The 23,621-nt window shown below is 39.4% G+C and overlaps 1 protein-coding gene across 16 annotated transcripts in view; it reads right to left on the bottom strand.

The window, feature by feature from the left end:
• Positions 1 to 37: 37 nt before the first annotated feature.
• The window catches only part of LOC117576480 (dystrophin), a 175,826-nt gene continuing 152,242 nt past the window's right edge, over positions 38 to 23,621 (bottom strand). For 7 of the 16 annotated variants that reach the window (XM_052007080.1, XM_052007081.1, XM_052007082.1 and 4 more), the window contains 11 exons: positions 4,710 to 4,969; positions 4,410 to 4,610; positions 4,189 to 4,322; positions 3,274 to 3,632; positions 2,832 to 3,215; positions 2,657 to 2,777; positions 2,167 to 2,594; positions 1,802 to 2,096; positions 1,392 to 1,697; positions 988 to 1,027; positions 759 to 893 (listed from right to left, as the gene is read on the bottom strand). In XM_052007080.1, the coding sequence (XP_051863040.1) occupies positions 1,017 to 1,027; positions 1,392 to 1,697; positions 1,802 to 2,096; positions 2,167 to 2,594; positions 2,657 to 2,777; positions 2,832 to 3,215; positions 3,274 to 3,632; positions 4,189 to 4,322; positions 4,410 to 4,610; positions 4,710 to 4,969 (2,499 nt within the window). In that variant the 3' untranslated portion in view covers positions 759 to 893; positions 988 to 1,016. Of the gene's footprint in view, positions 894 to 987; positions 1,028 to 1,391; positions 1,698 to 1,801; positions 2,097 to 2,166; positions 2,595 to 2,656; positions 2,778 to 2,831; positions 3,216 to 3,273; positions 3,633 to 4,188; positions 4,323 to 4,409; positions 4,611 to 4,709; positions 4,970 to 8,015; positions 9,118 to 23,621 lie in introns of all 16 variants that reach the window. The other 9 variants (XM_052007086.1, XM_034261251.2, XM_052007090.1 and 6 more) reach the window with 7 other exon arrangements.

Here is a 23,621-nt window from a genome sequence, read left to right as displayed (position 1 = left end):
TGAAAGCGAAAAAGTAAAATAAAAATGCCAAATAAACGTGTTGTTGTTCAATAATAACTAATTTCTTTTAATAAAAAACATTGCAGCACACTTTTAGTTAGCACAATTTAAATTATAATACAAAATACACATTAATCGAAAATCAATAAATTAAAAACTGTTCAATGGATAAAATCATAAATCGAATAGCATTTAAATGCCAATTGAATTTTTTGTTTTTAATACAACAAGAAATAAGCCTGCTGGCTTTTTCTTTTATTACATCTATTGTGGTTTATGTTTCTTTTTTGACAAAAAAGTGCATTCTTTTTTAACAGTTTTGCTTGTGCTTGCAATTGATTATGCATAATTACGATGTTTATGTTATTTGTATATATGTAAATATCTTAACTAAAATTTATATTTCTGCATTATTTTCAGCTTTTAATATGTATCATTTACTTATTATTGATATCGTTTCGTAACTAATAAAAAACGTTGCTCAGCTTCCATTCTTATCATTTTGTTGCTGGTAATAATCATATGTATAAATATATGTACCACGATATTTGTATATATATGTATAAGTTGTGTGTTTAGGTATATTAGTTGTATATATGCATACTGTTTAGAATTTGCTTGCACGCCAGCCAGTACAGTGAAGTATCCTTAAGTCGGCCACTTCTACTCTAATATTATTTTCATTTTAGTATTGCCTTGCATTTCTCTTTTTTTCATCTTTCTTTTTTTAAGTATCGAAACTTATTTCTTTAGTTCCACACAGGTTTTCTCTGTATTTGTGGTCGTCGTCGTCGTTGTATTTGTTGTCGTGCTGCTGCTGCTCTCATCCAAGTCATCGTTGTTACTCTCGATTTCCTGTTCCGTAATGACAGTCACCAAATGATCAGCGGCGTCTGGATGGGATAAACAATGCACACATTTAATTAGACATTTATTTATTGAATTGCGATTTATTTATGTTCTTGGTATATTAGTTATTTGTATTACCGCTTTGCCAAACACTCCAAATAAACGCTCTAGTTATGATCTGCAGTCAGTTTGTGGGGACAAGGGAGATTAAGCAAGAGAAATTTCACATTAGTTTGTTTAAATTGTATCGAAAAGAGTTGTGGCCATCAAACACGAACAACAACGAAAGCAAAAGCAATACGACTACTACAAAAAATATTCAATACAATCAAATAAAATTCAGCACCGAAAAGTATGCAACAAAAAATGTGAACAAAACAAGGTGAGGAGCGTGCTCCGCAAAATCAAGAACAAGAGTAACGAAACAGAAGATTGAAAACGAACTGAGGAAAAGTGTGCTGCTGTTGCTCAACGAAGTGAGCAAAACTACCCAAAAATGCAATTGGAAAATCTGGTAAAAGTCACTCAAGCAATTTCCGCACCGTTGTTCAAATGCTGCTGCAGTAAACTGGAATGCGGTGGCGGTGGCGGACGTCCGTCATCAACCAAATAGCCGGACGTTTGCATCCCATTATTCGGCAAGTCGATGCCACCGTTGCTTGTCAGCATGCCACGCTGTGCATGTTGTTGCTGCTGCTGTTGCTGTTGTTGTTGCTGCTGTTGTTGCTGCTGCTGATGCAGTGCGTTCAATGCGCCACTCAACTGATGCTGATTATGCTTGGCAGTGAGACTTGCCAACTGTGGATGTTGTTGCAGTTCGTTGCTCAGACCTGGCAGCATAATACCCTCTATTCGAAGGAGTAGGGTATATGGGACATGCAAAGCCATGTTAGTCTCAACACATTTCGCGAATGAAGATTAAAGCTTGCTAAGGTTCTTAACTAAAACTTACTTGAATTGTGCTCATAGTGTCCGTTCTGCTGATTCATTTTGGCTGGCGAATCGGTGTTCAACTGCGAGGCGGTCACCGAGCGAGTTTGCAGCGTGTTTGGTTTCGAGTTCAGTGCAGAGCCGGCGGCGCTGTTCAATGCGCTGCTGTTGGCGCTGCCTCCATTGGGTTCGTCCAGGAGCTGGCGCAGACGCTGCAGTTGCGCCTCCAGCTGTCGATTGTGATCCTCGAGGATCTGCATGCGCGCCTCCAGGCGACCCTTGTGCTGACGTAACAGCTTCGCCTCGGCCATCATGTCCTTAGGAGAAAAACAAACACACAAATGTAAGTAAGAGTAATATTGTGTGCAACACTTTGAGGCAATTTACCTGGCCGTGCTCGCCTTGGCCGGCTAGACCCGTCATGCTGGAGCTCGAATGCTGCATGCCATTGCTGTCGTCGGGGGTGCCGCTCTGCTGTTTGCTGCACAGCTGCTGGTACTCGGCCTGCAGATTGGCATTCTCCTCCTCGAGATCACGTATGATGGCCTCCAGCTCTTCGCGCTGCTCCGCATCCATGGCGGCCATCACCTGCACCGGTGACTTGGGCGCACTTCCATTGTTCGTGGGCAGCGCCTGACAATACTGTGCTATCAGCTGATGCTCATCATCGCTGTCGGGCGTCGAATTGGAGCCAGTTCCGCCGTATTCAACCTGTGCCAGCCTCGACGCATACATCTCGAGGCGAGAGTGCATGTCATTCTGCAGCTGATGCGTTGTATGCTGTGGACTGGGCGCAGGACTCTCGAGTGCATCGCCTGTGATGTTTTGATTAATGAAATTGAAGGAAACATGGAACATGGACAGCAGTGAAACTTACCCTCGAGCACACTCTGCACCGGCAGATAGCCGACTCGTGGATGCTTCTTAAAGTATTTGCGACTCTTGAACTTATTTTTGAGCGCACGCGTAAAATCACGCACGTCTTCGGTGGATGTGGTCTATAAAATATGCAATTAGCGAAATGAAACAATAGTTGTATAACGCATACGCACCGTTGTGCAATACTCGTGCATGGGATGGGTGAGCTTGTGGTTCTTGGCATTGCGGCCGAAGAAGAAACACTTTTGGCACATGTCGAAATTGAAGCACTTGAGGCAACGATAACGGAAGCCCACAATCGGATACTCTTTGCAAATGTTGCACTTGGCCTGATGCTTGGCCGCCTCGGCAGCCGCCAGACGATGCAACACAGGCAGCCAGACGAGACTTTGTGGCTCATGCTGCAGCCAGCCGAGGAAGTGTTGCAGTTCAATTGAAATTTCCTGATTGCCATCGATGGCCTCCTGTGAAATGCCCGCCTGTTCGAGACAAGAGCGCACCGAAGGCTCAATGTTGGAGCCACCAAAGGCAGCCACTTCACCTAATTGCCGAGGCACCTATCGAAGAGAAGTGTGTTTAGTATTCAGTTATTGTATACTTTAGTCCCAATCCCACCTGTATGCAATCGTGCAACAGCAGTCCCAGACGTCGCTGATCCGCTCGCCTATCGGTGTCAGCCACCAGGCGGAAGAGATAGCGATACTTCTCCTCGAGGTGACCACGGCAGAGAAGCACAAGTCCCACCTTAAAGCTGAGCACGCGAATTTGGCCAGTTCGCTGCGAGTCGTAGACATTCAGTATCCAGTTGATGGCCAGGTCGAGCATTAGCGTCAAATCAATTTTATCGATTGTCACGTAGAGCGAATGCAGCACCGTTGTCATGTCCGGTATATCGATAAGTTTATCGTTCTGCGCACGTAGCCCATGGCGATCGAACGACTCACAAGCGGTGGCCATCGAGATGCGATCGAGAGCTGAAATGTGAGATAGGTATTTATTAATAAATATATGGAGATACATATTTCATAATATCTAAGATACAATATGTATGAAAGTGTGTGATATAATGTGTGTGATATGATTTATCAATATACATTAAATAACATAGTTATACATAAATTTAAATATGTATTTAAATATCTAAATTGCAAATCATAAATTATCCATTATTTAAAAATCTAGATATGTAATTTTGGCAATATTTAAATCTAAATAACTTCATGTATATATTTAAAACAATCTAAAAATAGTTATTAAGATAATATAGCATTTAATGAGTTATCATTATATTTAAGTCACACAATTTAAATTTGACATGGAAATATATAAACATGAATTAATACATTAATATCTATTTTTTAAAATAAGAAAATATCTAAATTTTTAAGTAAAAATATATCATATACAAATTTATCGATCCTATTATATAAATAGAAATATACAACAAAATACGTAAATAGTGAAATAGTAAAGTACAAACAAAATTATAAAATATAAATATTTAAAAATATGCATTAGACTACTACGTACCCAATCTCTTCTGGACCGAGCGCAGCTTCATAGCCGTGCGGTAGGCGGAGAAGCGTATTTCATTAAGATCAGCCAGTCCTTTCATCAGCTCAATCATCTCGGGATGGTCCCAGTGTGTGGTCTCGCGTTCATGACTGGATGGATGGATAAATGGGGAGGGAGATCAGAGGAGCGTTAGTCATAATTGGCTGTCGGGTCAGGGAGCTGTCAATGCTACTCACTCGATGTAGTAAGGCACATTGGCGGCGGTTGTGGCACGCTCCCAGGGCGGCTTAACGCTCTGCCCCAAATTAGGTAATGGCCCAATGGTGCCACTGTTCGATGTGTTGCGTCCATCGTCGCCGTTCTCGTGCGTGTGATTAGCGCCAGCCTGGCACAAAACCTTCTGACGCTCGTCCATTGCAATTTGCAACAGTTTCATGCTGCAACGAACAATAATCAAACGAATATCTCTCTCTGTGGACCTGGGCTGGGCAACTGGGAAAAGCCTACAGCACAGCAGCAGTTGCTGTTGCACTTACCGTGTATTCAAATCCTCGAGCTTGGACAAACAGGGCGTTGGCACCAGCACCTGATTGGCGGTGAAGAAGGACTGCTGCTCATTGCAATCATCGAGTAGTGCACTGGCCGTGGTCATCTTGTCCCGCAGCCGTTGCAGCTGTTGCATCTGCTCATTTGCCTCGCCCACCGATGCGGGCGTCTGCCAGGCATTCTTTGTTTGCTCAGCCAATGCGACGCGGGAGCTTAAATCCTCCAACACCTTCTGAAATTGGCGCATTTTCTGCAAGTAGCAAAATCATAGGGGATATCAATTAGCAATCTGGCGAGACAAGCAACGGGAGGAGGGAGGAGCAGAAAGCGTAATCATATATATGGTAATTATTATGGTAGCAATATTCCCTCTTCTTCAATTTAATCAGTTTTCGTCTGTCTGCTCTTATGAGTATTTAATTAGTTGTTAGTCGGCTTCTGTCTAGTTTCGCTTTCCTTTCCACACACACACATACACATTCACATGTAGCAGCAAATATTGTGTTGCCCACTTTGCAGCTGCTTGAATAACTCTCTAGTGCATATTACGCATACGACACATTGTCGCTGCAATAATTAAGTAATGTCTTTATGGTCCAGCGCTCTTTGTTAGGTGGGCCATCATAAAGCGGGTCGCAATTTAAAATTTTCATATAAATAACTCAAAGGTATTTTCTCTCTTTACTCTCCCCATTCTCAGTCCCTTTGTGTGCTGCTCTTCATTAGCAATAAAAAGCAAAAAGTGAGCTTTAACTTTTATGCGCAACCAGAGGAGAGCAGCAGAAGGCACCATGTGGCAGGTGAAAGAAGACTGCAGCATCATTTTGCTGTTGCCAATTTGAACGCTTTGTAAGTCGAAACTGTCAGCGGGAGTTGAGGCTGGCAACTGATGCCACAGCTACAGCAACTAATGGTTGTTGTTGCTGCTGCTGCTGCTGTTGCATGGCACACGTTTCATTTTGCACATTTTCATCATTTTCGCTTTTCAATTTCACTTTGGCAGACCATTTGGCGGAGTCGCAGTCGCAGTCGTCGTCGTCGTCCCCTTTGGGAGTTTGTGCAACAAAAACTTTCATAGCTGCCATTTTGCATGGGAAATGCATGCAACAAGCAAAATGCATTTACCTGCGCAGCAAAACTTTCCATCTGACTTGCAATGTGCAAGAAGCCAACACAGGATGCCAGGACACGGCCAGACACAGTCTTGCCCCCCAGTCAGCCAGCAACCAAGCCACCTTGCCACCGTTTACTCTATTATTTCATTTAGTTATAGTTATTTTGCTGCTGCTACAGTTGCTTCTGCTTTTGCTGCTGCTCGGTTTTTATTTGTAATTCAGTTTTCTTCAAGTTTGTGTTTCTGATTTTGAACTTTGCCGTTTCAGCTCGTTCCCCGGGGCAAGTTTATGCTTCATAATGCATGCACGGACCATTTTACATGTGTCGTCGTCGTCGTCGTCGACCAAGGAATTGTTAGTTATTTAACAATCTATTTTTCTTAGTTTATTGCAAGTTTTATTTGGTTTGCATGCTAATGGCATTTGCCAAGTTTGGCAGCACAATTAAAATAAATATTTGCCTTTGCATATTGCAATTGGAATAAACTCGATTTTGTTTGCAGATTTAATTTATTTTTCCATTGCTGGCAATGGCAAAGTCAAAGGGCAGTCTTATCAATCATCGATTGTGCCTTTTGGCAGGAACAGAGAACTGAACTCAAAGGCTTCCTTTGCTGATTTGTGCTGCAGCTAATTAAGCGTAAAAATAATCTGAAGTTGCAATTTGCTGCTCCATCAACAGCAGCGACAACAACAACAATTGTTTGCTATTGTACTTCTGCTTAATTAGCAAAACGGGGTGCAGCAGTGGCAGCTGCAACAAAGGCCGCAGCATTGGCGACAACACAGAGGCTGCTGCGGTTGTCGTCGGTGCGCTGCAATCAATAATTTGATGTTTACAATAAATATGCAACCTGCCACATCCCACGCTACCGGCAGCGTCACTAATTAGTGGCAACAAGCCGCCGCCGCCGATGACGACGACGACGACAAGAAATCGTTTGATATCAAAGAACACAAACTCGCTGCTGATAGCAGTTCAATGACCTCTCTTTGGATGTTTTTTAATCAACGAACAAAGCGCCAAAGCTAGCAAAATATGCTTTGAGGAATCGTTTGCAAAGTCAATATAGTCATTGTGGCAGCATAAGCAGCACAATTTAAAACGTGCCCCAGGAGCTTCTTCTTCCAGCTGAGTGCAGCTTCTTTCTGCTCTGCTTTCACGTGGCCAACTAAACAAGCAAAGCTGTCATCATATTTGCCAAGGCAGCAGCTCTGGCTCAACTTGAGCTCCTTTGGGGCATGCAACAGCATCCGCTGTCAGTTGCAATGTCAGCTAGATTGGCAGACCAGACTTGACCGGCTTTAAGTTAGTTTGATTGATCAATTGCTCACAGCTCGAATGTTTAATTGACACTTTGAAGTTGTGTTGAAATAAATTAATAAATGCATTAATATTTTGGTATTTGATTTGCATGTGGAAGTAATTGCTCAAATTAATGAATATTTAGATTGATGGCAATTAAATGCTGCAAGTAATATGAACGATACTTTCAATTATTAAGGAAACTGTTTGCCGAAACAATTTTGACATTAAAAGGAAATTTCATTTTACAATCATGTGCAACTTTGCATTTACAATAATTATACAGACGGACAAATTGAAATTTATTGTTTAATTATGGTTCCTTATTTGAATTCGTAGCTTCAAGCAATTAATGTAAGCACAAATAAATGCAACACTTTAACGTATTTTATATCAACATTTAAACATTGTGACAATAAGAAATAAAGCGACTTAAATCCGACTTTCGTTTGCTTTCGTTTTGGGCATTAAGCCCATAAATTGTACATTTAATTAATTGGGAATTGGGCGTGTGATTGAAAGTGCAATGCTTAAAGTAAAGTCGTGCCGCATCACATCGATAGAGCTTAATTGCATATATAAATGTACATTTATATTTTTTGTTGGCCAATCCTTAATGGGGCAGTCGCTGTGCATTAATCAAGATTTTAATGGCAGGCGTGGGAGAGGGAAAAAGAGAGGCAGAGGGAAAGGCAAAGAAGATGCGATTTAATTAAAATGGTAAGGCTTAAATGTGTCATTGTGGCAATTATGCAAGTAAGTGTGTTATGTCGTATGTGGCACGAGACGAGAGCCGCCGCTGCGTAATATTTATGTTCAGCCTTTTTGTGTGTGAGTGAGCAACAAGTTCGTTCGGGCTTAGCCAAGACACAAACCTCATTTTCGTCGCGCAACATGCCGACAATTTGGAGAAACATGCGTTCCGCATCGTTCTGTGGATCGCATGTGGAATACGTGTCATCCATGAGCGTAATGTCGCCGATGCGACAATGTAGCTGGTCCTCCGACGATGACGAGTACAGCGACAACATGTTGCGACGCCTTTGGTCGTTGGCAACATGTTGCTGGGCAACATCCACCACCACAATCGAGGGCGTTGAATGCGCCACTGAAGCGGACGCTGCTCCCGGAGCTGCCTCATCATCCGCATCGGGTTCATCGCAACCGCTGCTGCTGAGCTGTGAATAGCTGAGACTCAGCTGACTGCTCTCATCGTGTTCCTCCTCATCGTGATCAAGCTCGAGTTCCAGCTCCAACTCCAGCTCATGCTCCAGCTCTGTGCCGCCGGTGCCGCTGTCGCCACTCTGCGAACTCGCCTTCGTCTGGTGTCCGGTGGAGGCGGAGGCAGCTGTTGCATTGGCCACAACCACAGCCAAGTGATTGTAGCCCTGGGATTCGCCGCTGCTGCTGCTGCTGCGACTGCGACGCTTCATCGAGCGAAAGGGCGACAGCAGGCGGCGTTGTGTGCTGCTCGTGGGCGTGGAATAGGGCGGCAGCTGGAGTTGCTGTTGCATTTGCTGATGCGAAGGTGCGCCGGCATAGCGTTCCAATGACCTTGACTTGCTGTGATTGCTATAGATCGTGGCACCAACACTTGCAGCAGCAGCAGCAGCTGTTGCTCCATCTCTTCCACCTTCTGCTGCTGCAGTTTGTCTTCTCTTGCCGCTGTCATCGATGTGAGCGTTCTCTATAATTTCGCCAGCTTCGTCGCTGGAGCTAAGCGACAACGTCGCTGCCGGCGTTGTTGCAGTAAATAGTCGCATCGTTGTTGTTGTTGTTATTGTTGCTCAAGTTGTTTTTGTTGCTGGGTTGTTGCGTTGGGTTAATTAATCTTTCGACTATGCAGATTTCAGGTTCTCGCTGCTTCTTCTTAGGCACTTGGCTGCTGTTGTTGCATCGTTTTAGGGCACATTCTTGCGTAATGAACGCTTCTATTTTTGTAGACCGGTTAAACAGGATTCACTTCTTATTTTTAAACTACACACGAGACACGAGAGACTATTAGCCAAATAGTTAGCTGCACCCAAGCAGCAACAACTACAACTACAACTAGAACTACAAACTACAACTGCAAATGTTGTTACTCGCGCCTTATCGAAGTGCTCAAATAAGCCACTAAATTACGCCGAAATTTCTCAGGGCCCCTCCGTCCCGCCCTGTTAACAATTTGTTATTGTCACTGTTAATGTTGTTGCTGTTGCTGTTGCTGTGTTTTCAGTTCAGGCAAAAGGTTGTCGGCTGCATTTTGTTTGCACAATTGCTGGGCGTGTGTAAATTATGTTGGGCAATATTTGCCCTTAGATAAGTTCCTCAATGTGCCACAGACACCCAAGTTTCCTCCGCTGAAGACTTCGCTCAGAGTTGAGCCATGACATTGTTGTCGTCAGAGTTTCCGACATGTGTGACAATGTGATATGTTGTTTGTAGAGTTGGACGGGGGGAAAGCCAACAGAAAGGTGGGAAACACAAGCGGAATCCCACCAAGTATATAACAAGTTAATAAGATAAGGTTCTTTCTTGTAAGTTGGCAGTTGGACCAAAAGGCTGTCAATGAGTTAAAGGCAATTTAAAGGAAACGAGTAAACAAGAGGTTAAACTCTCAGAGGGCAGCAAGCATATCGACAGTTTAACGATAGTAAGAAATTTAATATTCAACTGAAGAAAATAGTTCCAGCTTATAGTGCCAGATAATCTTCTTGATGTTTAAAGAAAAGACATTACAATCAGAAACTCTAATACAAAAATGCATATTAAGTACGTTAATAATATCGATAGTTCCTACAGAAGCTTAGTAAAAGTCAATCCGCACATATGATAAGCTTTAATAAGCTTTAAAGCTCGCATAATTGAGCAAGTGCTTTACAGCTCTTGCTAGAGTTTTCCAAATAAAACTCAAGCAAAGATATCTATTGTATGACAAAAATTTGATAATACAAGGAAGCGCATTCCCTAGAAACAATATCGAATATTATAAAGTGTATTAAATAAATATTAATAATTTCCATAGACGATCAACCTTTTTAATAATAAGAGTAAAGTAATCAAATACTCAGCAAAAGAAAAGTCAATCAGCACCGATGACAAGCTTTATGCAGCTTTAAAGCGCACAGAAATCCAAGCCAAACTCAAGCAATTAGATCGATATTTTAACGATAGATTGATAAAGTATAGAATAATATTATTAATGATTATAAAGTGCATTCAATTAACAGTCAAAACCATCATACAAAAAAATTAAAGACTAGACATAATATTGATATTTGCTTAAATGCTTAACCTTTTAATTTCTTGAAGAGTACACGATACTCATCAAAAGAAAAGTCAATCAGCACTGTTGACAAGCTTTAAGCAGCTTTAAAGCTCACACAAGTGGACATAAGCATTTTGCTTTAAAGCACTTGCAAGTGTAATCTATTTAATTGTAGGCAACAAAAAACGTAACTCAAGAGAACATTGCCCAACAAGAAAAGTGTCAAGTAGTTAATACTTCCAACTAAGCAATGACCCTACAGAAAACCAGAATAAGTACAGAGTATGGGTAAAGAGCGTTCCACGTACTCCTGCTTATCATGTTCTACGTGCGTGAGTAGAGAGTGAAAGAGACAGAGAGAGAGGGAGGAGTGGAGGTGGGGGAGAAGAGGGAGAGTCCCATGAAAAAAGATGATATTTCAGAATGAAGTGAAAAAAGCGCAGTAGACGAAAGCTCATTAAAATTCTAAGCCGTAAAGCAAAACAAAGTTTTAAACAAAGTCAAGGAGATGACGAGGTGAGGTGGGAGAAAGAGAGAGAGAGGGAGAGAGGGAAGGGGTAACACTGGGCGGGTTCACAAGAGACAAGAAAGCTAACAAGCCATTGACAGACGACGACAGACGATGGCGACCAGTTAAACAACAACAGAGAGTGAGAGAGAGAGAGAGAGGGAAAGAGAATGCAAAGTTCTCCAAATACAACGAACAGAAAGAGAAACATGAAACAAGAAGAAAAAAAGTAAAGAAATACCGGAATACCGTCAAGTAATGCCGGTAATGACATTGTAACGGTATTTATTACAACATTATGACGAATGACAAGTGTCTAATTAGTTGTGGCAACATGCAAAGCTCACTCCACTCTCCTCCCTCCCCACTCCACTCAAATAAACAACTTGTGCGTTGCATGTTGTTGTTGTTTGTTTTGTGGCATGCATAAATTTTCAAGTTGTAGAATTTTCACAGCGACTTTTTCAATGGTGTGGTAATTGAAAATATGCCAACTTTTTTTCTGTTTGTTTGTGTTGTATGCGTTTTATATATCTTGATTGCAATTGATGTGACAAGTGCTGAGAATTATCAACTATTATGCGAATTTATCATTAGCAGACCTTTTGTTGTTGTTGTTGTTGATGCATCGCAAATTATTTACGTAGTGAATGCATTTCAATTTTGATTGATGTACTCTTCTCCCGACTCGAACGTGAGAGAAATTCCAATGAATTTCACTTTTACCCCCACCCACCCACACACACACACACATAGACACACACTCCACTCTCTCCCCTCTACGCTCTGTGTCTTCTAAATTATAAAATATGCATATGGTATCTGGTATCTGGTCTGCTACGTTGCCTTGCATACGAAATCCGCATTCGGTTTGACAGAATGCCGCATTCATGCTGAAGGATGAATATAGGAATCTGTTCTTGTTGTTGTTGCTGTTCTTGTTGTTGTTGTTTGGACATTGCTTTTCAATATGCAAATATATTTCGCTAAAAGTGAAAAACAAACCCCAACACACCAATCTGTGGCAATTCTATGAACACTCTTCGCATGTGTGTGTGTGGATTGTGTAATTGAAAAGCGCTAGGATAAAAGACCAGCATGAAGAATTGTTTAGACTCTACAGCTCGCATAATTAATTGAATCTATTCATTATTTAATACGCATAAATTAAAGGCAAGGCGCCGGCTTTGCTTCACCCTGAGCTCAACCTTAAACCATTTTATTATTTTTGGGTAACTTGGCAATTCGCAACACATGTGATCAACACAAAATGTTATCTTTAATCTATCCGATTTTTGGATGATTTTCACTTTCAATTCGACTAATACGAAATGCTGAGCACATGCGTTGCTGCAAAACTTTTTACTGGCGATTTGCGGACAGCAGCAGAGCAGCAACAATAACAATAAATAAATCTTCTGAATTTGGTTATTTATGTGAAACCACAGGCGGGCAGACGGCAGACAGAATTGGTAAATGCTAAATCCGTTTACCTGCGCCAAAGAAAACACTTTTGAGGCGGTTTCTAAAACTAATTAAGTGGCCAGCAGGCCGCAGCTTTTTTTGTAGTTGTATTTTTGCTGCCTCTGGGAAGACAATGCGAATAGAAAGCCTGCGGTCGTCACATTCATAACTCGTCACGATCTCCAGGTGTCTCTTTATATTTTTTAACCGATACAGATTCACAGATTTTCGATCGACCAGCCGAAAAAAAAGGGCTAAACTTGGTGAGAGTTGAGGGAGAGGAGAGTGAGAGAGAGAGAAAGATCAACAAGCGTGACAAGAATACGAGAGTAATACTTGTAATTTCAAGTCATGGAAAGTCGCAGCAATTGCGAATGAAAATGCTGATTCATGGACCGCAATGAAAGTCTCTCCAAAAAATTTGTGATACAAATCAAATCAGAAGCAAAAACACAAAAGGTTTTCTTTCTTTTTAGTTAGTCTTATCAATAGTTTTATGCCCATGGCACGTGCTCAAGATAATTGCAGTTTGATTGAGCACCGCAACAGCTCAATGAAAGAACAATTTATAAACTCGACTTGAGCTGTGTGCTTTGTGCATTTTTAATCAGCTTGCGTGTAATCATTTTTGATAATTTTCTGTCAACACACAAACACAAAAATTGCCAGCTGAAAACAGTCGCTGCAAGCCAACGACTTTGCATAGTGCATTCAACTCTGATTCAGAGAATAATAATAATGGACGAAGCACAGAAGTGAGTAGATGACTGACAAATACTCTGAAATTTTTATACTTTTCTAAGCCTTAAAATTATTGAATTTGCGTGTTTTGAGCAACTGAAGAATGTCTTTCAATCATCTGTGTTTTTATTCGTAATTGTCTTGATTGATGAGTTTGCATATTTCCCTAGAAATCTGTTGACTTCTTAATTGATTGTCATTTAAGAATTTAAATTAAAGAATTTGTAAACTCTTTTTAAATAACAAACAGCAACGTTTTCTTAATTTTTACAACATCGGAAACGTTTCTTCAAGCAAACGATTTTAAGTAAAGAATTCTTTGTCATATAGCAACATTTTCTTAATTTTTACAACATCGGAAACGTTTCTTCAAGCGAATGATAATACCTTCCTATGCTCAACAGGGAGCACTTTTGCCTTTTTGCGGATTATTAAATTTGCATACATTTAAACACAGACGTACACGTATGTATGTATACAACATCGTATGTAAGTTGGCAACCGGAAATTTTCATCAGTTTTTCGTATTTTTGTAATTTATTGTATTTCAATGGAAATAAAAAGCAAAAGTGCATAATGTGCTGCTCAGCTCAGTCTTTTCATTACAGCTTTTGTTCGTCGCGTTGTCGTCGTCGTCTCTCTTGGATTGTTGCGCTCTGTTTGGCTTTTGCCAGTTGGAGAACTCAACTTCCCCCCCGCTGCCCTGTAGTGGCCCAACCTCGCTCTCCCCTCTGTCGCCTAAGTGATCCATTCTGGGTGCCCGTCCATGCATAATTTCATGTTAAGTTCTGAGTCCCATTGTCAATGCTGTTGCTGTTGTTGCTGCTGTTGTTAGAGTGCGTGAATCGTAACCGAAATGCATTTGTTGCTCAAGAGACACAAACAATAGGGAAATGTGTGGATATAATGAAATGGAAAATGGAAAATGTGTGGGCGTATTTCCATCTCACATTTTGTTATTGTTTTCAAAATGTCGTTTGTTATTCTTTTTGTGTTGTTTTTCGTTTTGTTTTGTTTTCAGTGTTTAATGAATGCCGCGTCCCTAGTACAAGGCCATAGAACACACGATTAAATAAATGTATCTAGATCTAGACTCATTGATAAGCACACACACACACACACACATTGAACTAATGAACTTCGTGTCTAAACAATAGATAACAACTTTTCAAAATTAACATAAACAATCAGAGAGTTTGTTGAAGATGCAGATTCGAGTGTGAAATATGAATGAAGAAAGTGTAGATTGGATTTGACATAAATGTTTCTACTAACTACAGATCATTTGTTATTCACTTTCGCGCGAATCAATCAAATTGCTTAATCGCAATAAATTCTTTTCGAGGGCAATTCTCATGCGTCATGCATAAAGTCATTTGCCACGCCCATTTGGCGCAATTCATGTGGCAGGCGCCACAAATGCGCATAACATGAAAAAAATTTATACACAACTTGCAGTTAGCCCAGTTAACCGAGAATTGCAACTTGAGGGGTGCTTTTTGGCCATGGGCTGCAATAGAAGTCAAGAGTGGCAAGCGACATGGCACAATTTATCACAAACAAATGATCACAACAAGCTGTGCCAAGAGCATAGAGAGAGAGAGAGGAGACCCTCTTGCAATCGGATTCGGAATCGGAATGGGAATCGGAAACTTCAGAAGGAGAAGGAAAAGGCGAAGGCGAAGTAGAAGGAGGTCAGTTGCAAGTCTTGAATTCAAGGATGGCGCGCCTTTAGGCCAAAAGGCGTGGCTGCTTGCGCGCCTCGCTTAAAAGGCTTTTGGTTAAACGAATTTTCATATCAATTTCGTTTGGCATCGCACGACAAACGTACAAAAGGACAGACGAACGGACAGACAGACGGACTGGCCCCAAAGGCTTTTAGTGGGTGGAATGGCAAATGGAATCAATTGTTGAATTTTCCACAGTCGAGTCTGAAGTCGTGGCGAAGCGCGTCTTGAGGCGAAAATAACGTGGAAAATTTACAAGATGTTTTCGTTGCGATAAATAAAGTTGCAAATGTGAGCTGCATCAGCTGGCAGAAGGCAGGCGGGCAACTTGATACCCTCCACCCCCGCTTTCCCTCTCCTCATTCCTTGTCCCACTCTCTTCAGGTGCACTTACTTTGTGTATCCGCCTGCCAGCAATTTGCTTCAAATTGCTGCTACGCATTCGTACAAATTGAAGGACTGCGCTGCGAGAGAGTGTGTGTGTGTGTGTGTGTGAGTGTGCGACAGTGTGTGTGTGTGTGTTCTTGAATGTGGCTTAGAAACTGGTCCATTGGTCTAGAACCTTAAGACTTGTTTATTGCATTGCCAATGGCCCAGCGAGAACTTTGCTTTTGCTTTTGCTTTTGCTCGTTGTCTACAAATGTTGTTGCGATCTGGCTCCGCGTGGTTTTAGATGTCTTCGAGGAGGGGAGTGGAGTGGAGAGAGTGATGGGTGGGTGGGGCAGAGTGTGTTATGTTATGTGGCTTGTGTGTGGCCTGTATGCAACACGGTGGTTGCCTTTGTGCCATTGTTTGTCAGCATGACATGGTTATTACAATTAATTGCCATTATTTATGCTGCCAGAGTGGGCATTTCAATTGCATGCAGATAATATTTATTAAGCACAGCTTAAAGTGATTTTTATTTGTGCTTGAGCAAGAGAAAATTAACATGAGTTTAGTGAAATAAGTATTACACAGACTTAGACAAATATTTCTTGCTTAAGCAAATTAATGTGATTCTTTGATAAAATATGATAACTTTAGGTTGTATAAAATGCAAATAAATAATAAAGCAATAAAGCTAGATTAACCTTTACTATGATTAAAGAGATTTCATATGTATAAATATAATATTATAAATATTTTATACTTATCAACTTGCTGCAGTTTATCGAGTAAGCTTATCACTCATAATCATAGTGACTGACAGCGGAAGTCAAAACCAAATATCTATCAGAAAATCAGCAGCATATTTAACGTTTCATATAATAAATGACTGCCATGTGATCTTCAAAAAGAGTGTAAACTTTATAGAGTACAACTTTATGCAAAATCGCTTAAGCATTTTTGCTGTGGTTCAGTTTGGAAAGTTAAAGAATTCGCCTTATTTATTTGCATCGCGTGGATAGTAATTCACGCTTTTATGATGACGCATTTTGATAAATAATAAATGCAGAGAACATCAAAATATGAGTAAAATTTATGGCAAATAGTAAAATTTTGAGTTATCAAACGCAACTGTGGCCAAAAGGTTAAAGCAGCTGCCAGCTGCAGGATAAGCTTTGAGCTATGTATCTGGTAAAAATTAGTTATAAAACTTGCAGATGCAAGAGACAATTAAAGCAAAACCCAGAATAGACGCACAGTTGTATAATCTATTCAATTAGAGCAACTGGCCAACGTGTTGGACAGTTTGCGGCCTTTGTAAAAGTTTTCTAAATGCCAAAAATGGACGCACGTATCAAATGCAGCAGCTGAGAGCATGAGAATAAAGTATAAGTCCAGAACGTACTCGGAACGTGTGAGCACTCCAATGTGCAGCTTGTTCTTTTGTTTGTGAAAATTATTTTATAATCATTTTATCACATTTTCGAAGCAAGCTGCCGCCAGCACAGGAACAACTGTGGAAAGTGGCTGTAAAACTTTTCATGGCACACACACCTGCTGCTGCCTGCTGAAAGGATGAAAGGATGCCAGCAGGATGTGTTGGCAGGATGTGAGAATGTGCCGAAGACAACAATAGTGTTCGCCACCTCCCTGACTAGCTTCTGACTGGCTGACTGGCTGACTGGCTTCATCGTGTGCGCTCTCCTTTATGGCATTGAATCTTCATTTTCGTTAGACAATGACAAAAATGGAGCATAATAGATAAAATTAAGTGCAAGTGCAGCAGACATGCGATAAATGCTATATCCAAAAAAGGGGGTAGACAACGACGGGCTTGGTACATGGCATCCAACCTCAAATAGCTAAGCATGAAGCCATTAATAAAGTGTAGTCAATGGCTTTCAGCTAAATGCAACGAGGCGCCAACAACAAGAGCTAGAAAAAAAATTGCCAGCTCTGCCTTTTGTGTGGCTGGCAACGCGTTGGTAAAACGTTTAAGGCAAATCGTTAGATAAACTTTTGGCAGCTGACAGGCCAGCTAAATGATATACGAGTATGACACATAAAGCATGATAGTCAGCTGATATAAATATATAAAGATCATAACTGAAGAAATTTGTATATGCAACTATCAAGTTTGAGGTCAAAATCTAGTGAAATATAAGTTCAGCAAATTGAATTAAATATTCTGTGAAAATCTTTCTCTTTCTCCCTTGCATATCATTTACACAGACCTCTTTAGTCTGCAGCTGGCTCAGGCAAAAAGTAAACTTTTATAACTTAAATATGAATAAAATACATTTTGGCAACCTTTGCCAAAAGTTATACGACGCTCCACCTTCTGCTTGCCACAGCAAACAGAGAAACAGCAAAGAGTAATTTTCATCAAATTTTAGCTAAAATTTGCCACAAATTTCACGCAAATTTTGGCATTATAACTTAAAGAAGAAAACGAAGACGAGGGCGTGACGCCACCCTCAACTCAAACACCAACATTGTGGCAGGTGGCAGGAGGCATGAGGCACTTAAAAAAGGTGCACTTAAAGGCGTAACCTTTCAACGTTTGCCACCTACGCAACTAACAGACTGAAACGAGTGAACACAAAGGGGGCGTGGCAGTGCTGGAGTGTAAGAACAATAATAATTTTAATGAGTTATAAAAAAAAGTCCTTTTACAACTCGTGCAAATAGGCATTTTCAGCGAGAGACTTTTACAGCCAACAAATAAGTATAATAACCGCAGATGTTGTTGTTGCTGCTTAAATATAGCAGAGAATAAAGTATGAAAATGTAAATGAAAATGCTCACAAAGCATAATGATAATAATGCGACGCATTCGTTGTGAAATGCAGCCAAAATAATTTTGAAAGTTTTAAACAGCGTTTTAGCCAAAACATAATTTAGTCACAATATTTTATGGCTCAATTTCCGTTTTTTTTGTTTTCTCAACTTCCGCACGCGGAACGCCAATGAGGCGCAACCAAATACGAGCACAAGTTGAAGCTATCACGGGTGATTAAGCACATTGCTCCAATCCCAATTGCAGAGAAGGAAAGACACAGCGACAGTCACTCATTCACTCATTCAGTCAGTCATTCGATTTTTTTTTGCACCAAGCCCAGGTTTTTGCCCTGTTTCAGTTTGTGAAAAATGATAAATATGCTCAGAGATCTATTTCGAGTCACTCGAACTCGCTTTTTTTTTGTTGTTTTTGTAGGCGGGGTGTGTCACTTAATGGCTTTATGTCGAATGCTAAAAGAATGAACAGACACACAGACACAAGTTTGTTTTTACATTGTTTTCATTTGAGATTTTCAGCTGCGGCTTTTGTTATTTATTGATGATCTCTTGTCAATTTTTGTTTTTCAATTTTTTCATTTTTTTTTTTTTGGGTATTCAAGTCAAGGCAATACAAACACTGTGGGGCAGGGTTGGAGATGATCTGCATGTAAATACTTTATTTGTACTCGCTCTGATGGGAAATTGATCTGGAGTTTGAACAAATTTGTAAAGACCATAGAAGTCAGCAATGAAGTGATTAATGTGCTGCTGAAGTAACGGCAAAGAATTGACAAATTTATACAAAGTTTTCGATGTAAACAAAAGCTTGAAAATTATAGATATTTTTCATTAAAACCAAACAGTTCAACTGGTGAGAAATAAACAAAGTTAGCTATACACGATGCTTTTAATCACACTTGGATGATTTAGTACTTGACTGTGTTTAAGCATTAACTCATTAATTTCTATAAGATATTGTTTATTATGGCGTTATAAATACAAAGCAATTCATCTGCTGTTTTCAACACACTCCTTTGATTTTGTATTTGAATTATGACAGAGTTGATCTTTGTATAAAACACATTAACTAGAAATTTCCATAAGGTATTGTTTGTGAAGGTTTTATAAAGTCTATTAAATTGAGCTGCTGAAATATGAACAAATTTTTTCACAGCATTTTTCATCACATTCCTCGGATAAAGGATTTAAATTATGGCAAGTTTGAAGAGTTGATATTGACAATGTTTAATCAATAGGAAGAAATTTCTATAAGATATTATTTGTCTTGGCTTTGTAAAGACTAAGCGATTCAGCTGCTGAAATATAAAAAAGCCTTACACAATGTCTTCAATCATACTTCATTTATTAAGTATTTAATCTTTTCTGTGTTTAAGCATTAACACATTAATTTCTATAAGATATGGATTTATAAAATCAAAGCAATTCAGCTGCTGAAATATGAACAAATCTTTGCATACAGTTTTTCATCGGACTTCTTTAATTTAGTATTTGAATTATGGCAAGTTTGATGAGCTGATCTTGACTGTATTTGACTATTAAAAACATTAAGTTGAAATTTTATGGCTTTCAAAAAAACTAAGCAGCTCAGCTGCTAAAGAAATATTTCCCACCAAACACAGATTTGATTACATGCTTTACTATTTAAATTATGAGCAATTTAAAGTGATGATCTTTATTTAAAGCATAAAGAATTCAAAGAGAAATTTCTGCAATCTTATAAATAGTTCCCGCTAACGAAATGTTGAAATGTCGTAATTTTCGTAATTAATTGTTGCACATAAGTACAATTTATCTAAAGTAGAAAGTTGTAGTTGATCGTCTTATTGAATGGCATAACATAAATAATGCGAACATCAATCAGGGAATTGAGATACGGGAGACACAAATAGTACCGATAGTGTGTGTGTCTTAATCGGCTTTAAATTGTTTATAGCTTCAGTTCACTAATTAAGTAGCACTAAGCGCATTTCGAGCATCAAATGCAAATCTTGGACCAAACAACTAAACAACATTGAATGCCATAACAGACAGGCCAGAGACAGGCGTTAGATAGAGACCATCAACCACTCAGAGAGAGAGAGAGAGGGGCGCAAGAATGGGGAGGGAGGGAGGCAAACTACAAGTTGTATATTTGCATTAACCCAGTGACACATTTTGACATAATCTGATTAATTGGCGTGTAAAGGAGAAATAAATTGAGATGGCTAATGAAGCGCAAATGGAGCGAAGACTCTCCACTGAGGCGTCAACGCCCACAACAAGCTGCAACTGGAACTGGCAACAAGTAGCATGAAGCATGAAGTGTAGTGAGGTTACTAGGAAATTGAGTTAGAGAGCGCGCCATGCGAGTCGCTTCGAATTTCTAGCGAATAATAATCATTTACTTGGCAATCGGTCTGTCTGTCTGGCTGGCCTCGAAGTCTGTCTGTCTGTCTGCCTGGCTAGATAGTCAATTTTTCCGCCTTACAATTAATTGATGTCAACGGCTTGTTGCAACCAGGAAAGATTGAGCAACGGCGACCGCAAAACGCAAACGCAAAACGGCGTCGTCTATCGTCGTTGCTTGCTTTGGCAACTTCATCAAAAGACGCGTCAAAAACTTGGCGGCAACTTGGCGGCGTTTGTCTTTCTTGTGGCTGCAGTCGATGTTCGTGGTGGTTATTGGTTGGTTGCTTGTCAGCCACTGCCGCCAACGCCGCAGAATCAATCAGGCATGGAAAAGCAGCGCACTTTCTCCCCCTTCCCTTTTCCCCCATTTGGGGGTCCGCCCACATTTCCAATTTATTAAATGACATTTGTTTTGTATGGCATGGCCAGGCCTGGCTCAATGTATAGTATTTGCCTAGATAAATACAAATACGGCATATATATTAAGTATACGCCACCAACATATATATTTGCGCCTATGGCCCCAAAGCATCAATTTTTAATTTCATTAGCGTGGCTGCGTGGCCCCAAAGCAGAGCCCCACTTTGGTTTTTCATTATCTGTTTTTCCAATTTGCATTTGCCGGTTACAGCACTCGCCATATTCCGGTTCATGGTTTGCCCATTTGAATTTTAAATCATTATTGATTTTCTTCGTGTTTTTTTTTTTTGTATTTGTTTTTTGTTTTTGCGCCCGGTTTCTGTTTCCCTTTTGCTGTTTATTGTTGAGCTATGTTGAGTTCAGTTGAGTTGAGTTGTGCTTATCTTTGGCCCATTTTGCGGCCAAATTCTAAACAGTCTGTTAGCCACGCTAAAGGCGAGCACAGACCATTTGGTAAATTTCAGGGCCAAACAAATTTGCTAATTACCCCAAAGTGCACAAAATCTGTGTGTAAAGTACAAACAACAAATCGAAAGGTGTGTAAGAGGAGAGAGCGTGAGAGTGAGGTCAAAAAGAACATCTAGGCGGCAAAGCATAAACAGTTCTATTCAATGAAGATTCTTTCGGGCCTTTTCAAATGAAAACACCACAAAAATAGCTAACAATAGGGCAGCACTAGGTGGAATTCATTCACCAACAGCTGCTCGCACTTAATGTTTGTTTAAACTTAGCAATTGAAAAATGTTTAAATCTAAACAAAACTTGGCAATTTATATTGATTGAAATGGAAGTCAACTTTAATTAGCAATTAAATAACATGTAAATATTTGTGACTAAGTTCAATTTTGCTTTATTTTATAAATGATTAATCCTTAAAGATTGATGCCTCAAGAAAGTATGAAATGATAATTCGGGACATTCTTTAAGATTCGCACGTTTAAATCTACACAAAAGTTTGCAACTTAAATCGATTGAACTGGGAGTGAACTTTAATTAGCAATTAAACAACAGCTAAATATTTGTGACTAAGTTCAATTTTGCTTTATTTTATAAATGATTAATCTTTAAAGATTGATGCCTCAAGAAAGTATGAAATGATAATTTGAGAAATTCTTTAAGATTCGCAAATATTTAAATTTAAAGAAAAGTTGGCAACTTAAACCGATTGAACTGGGAGTCAACTTTAATTAGTAATTAAATAAAAGATAAATATTTGTGACTAAGTTGAAATTTGTTTTATTTTGTAAATGATTAATCTTTAAAAATTGTTGCCTCAAGAAAGTATAAAATGATAATTAGAATGTCCCGAATTAACATTCGTTAATGCAGCGAGAAATGTTTTATAGAAAAATGTTTAAATCTAAACAAGAGTTGCAACTTAAACCAATTGAACTGGAAGTCAACTTTAATTAGTAATTAAATAAAAGATAAATATTTGTGACTAAGTTCAAATTTGCTTTATTTTTATAAATAATTAATCTTTAAAAACTGCAGACTCAAGAAACTATGAAATGATAATTTGAGAAATTCTTTAAGATTCCCAAATGTTTAAATTTAAACAAAAATTGACAACTTAAACCGATTGAACTGGAAGTCAACTTTAATTAGTAATTAAATAAAATATAAATATTTGTAAATAAGTTCAAATTTGCTTTACTTGAGTAATCCTGTTTTCCGTATTATATTTCAACTCGCACTCTTATTTTGAAAATAAAACAATCAATTTGGCAAAACATTACTCATATATTTGATTATACAAAACCACAAGAATAAATAAAGAAGGCAATTGCAGGCAAAAACCAGCTGCCCATAATCGGAAAAATGTTTATTTAATAAATAAATTGGGGAAAATTGCGCAGCGCAGCAAAAATACTCGTAACTAACGTAAAATATTTCATGGGTGTTGTTGGCAATTAAAATGCTCGTAAAAGAAAATTCCCATATGAGTGTATGCGAGTGAGTACTAGCTTGTATTTATTTTTGTATTTTGATTTTCAATTTACATATGGATGCAAATTGCAAGCAGGTAGCAAAACATTCTCTGTGGCACTCTGAATGCGCAAATCAAAACTTGATGCAAATATTTGAATGAATATAAATTGAAATATGCAGTAGTGCAATAGTAGCAACAAAAAGAAAATAATAAATCTGAATATGAATGCAAAGTGTGTAATGAAAAACTATTGTAAACTATTTGGTATGACTCATGTTGCATGTGGATAATGGAAATTCTAATGAAAGTAACCGCAGCAGCAGCATCTGTTGGTCATTAAAGTTCACTCTACGAAGAAATCTTTTTGGGCTTCAGTTCAACAACAATTTGCCATGCTTTCGAAGATAGTTACATTGCTTATTAAAGTCGCATTAAAGCCGCTGCCAAATGTGCTCTTAACTGGGCTTAAAACCATTTGCAATGGCTCTTTTGTTGCCTTTTACTTTCCATTTTGTACGACAACAAAAAGAAAAAAGGGGGAACATCGCATCATCGCATCGTCGATGAGCTAATTGTACTTTACAGGTATTTGTCCCAGTCAAAGTCAAATCTCGATCTGAGTTTCAGTTGCAGTTGTCCGTAAATGCGGGCTGAGAGTTGACGTTGATAAATGACTTGGACTTTTGTTGCAGCAGCATCTCTGAACCAACTAACTTGACAATGCATAACTGTAGTCAACTCTAGTTCATGAACTTTCCGCATTGTTGTTGCTCTTGTTGATGTAAATTTTCTGCTCAATTAAGCTGTCAGCATTTTGACAAACATTTGCGCTCATTAGAGCACGCCTAGAATTATTAATACTTGGCTGCCAAAGCAAAC

This window comes from Drosophila albomicans, chromosome 2R (genome assembly GCF_009650485.2).
Source record: "Drosophila albomicans strain 15112-1751.03 chromosome 2R, ASM965048v2, whole genome shotgun sequence".
Taxonomy (NCBI): domain Eukaryota; kingdom Metazoa; phylum Arthropoda; class Insecta; order Diptera; family Drosophilidae; genus Drosophila; species Drosophila albomicans.
Note: the sequence above shows the minus strand (reverse complement) of the source record. Positions and strands in the feature narration are given on the sequence as shown.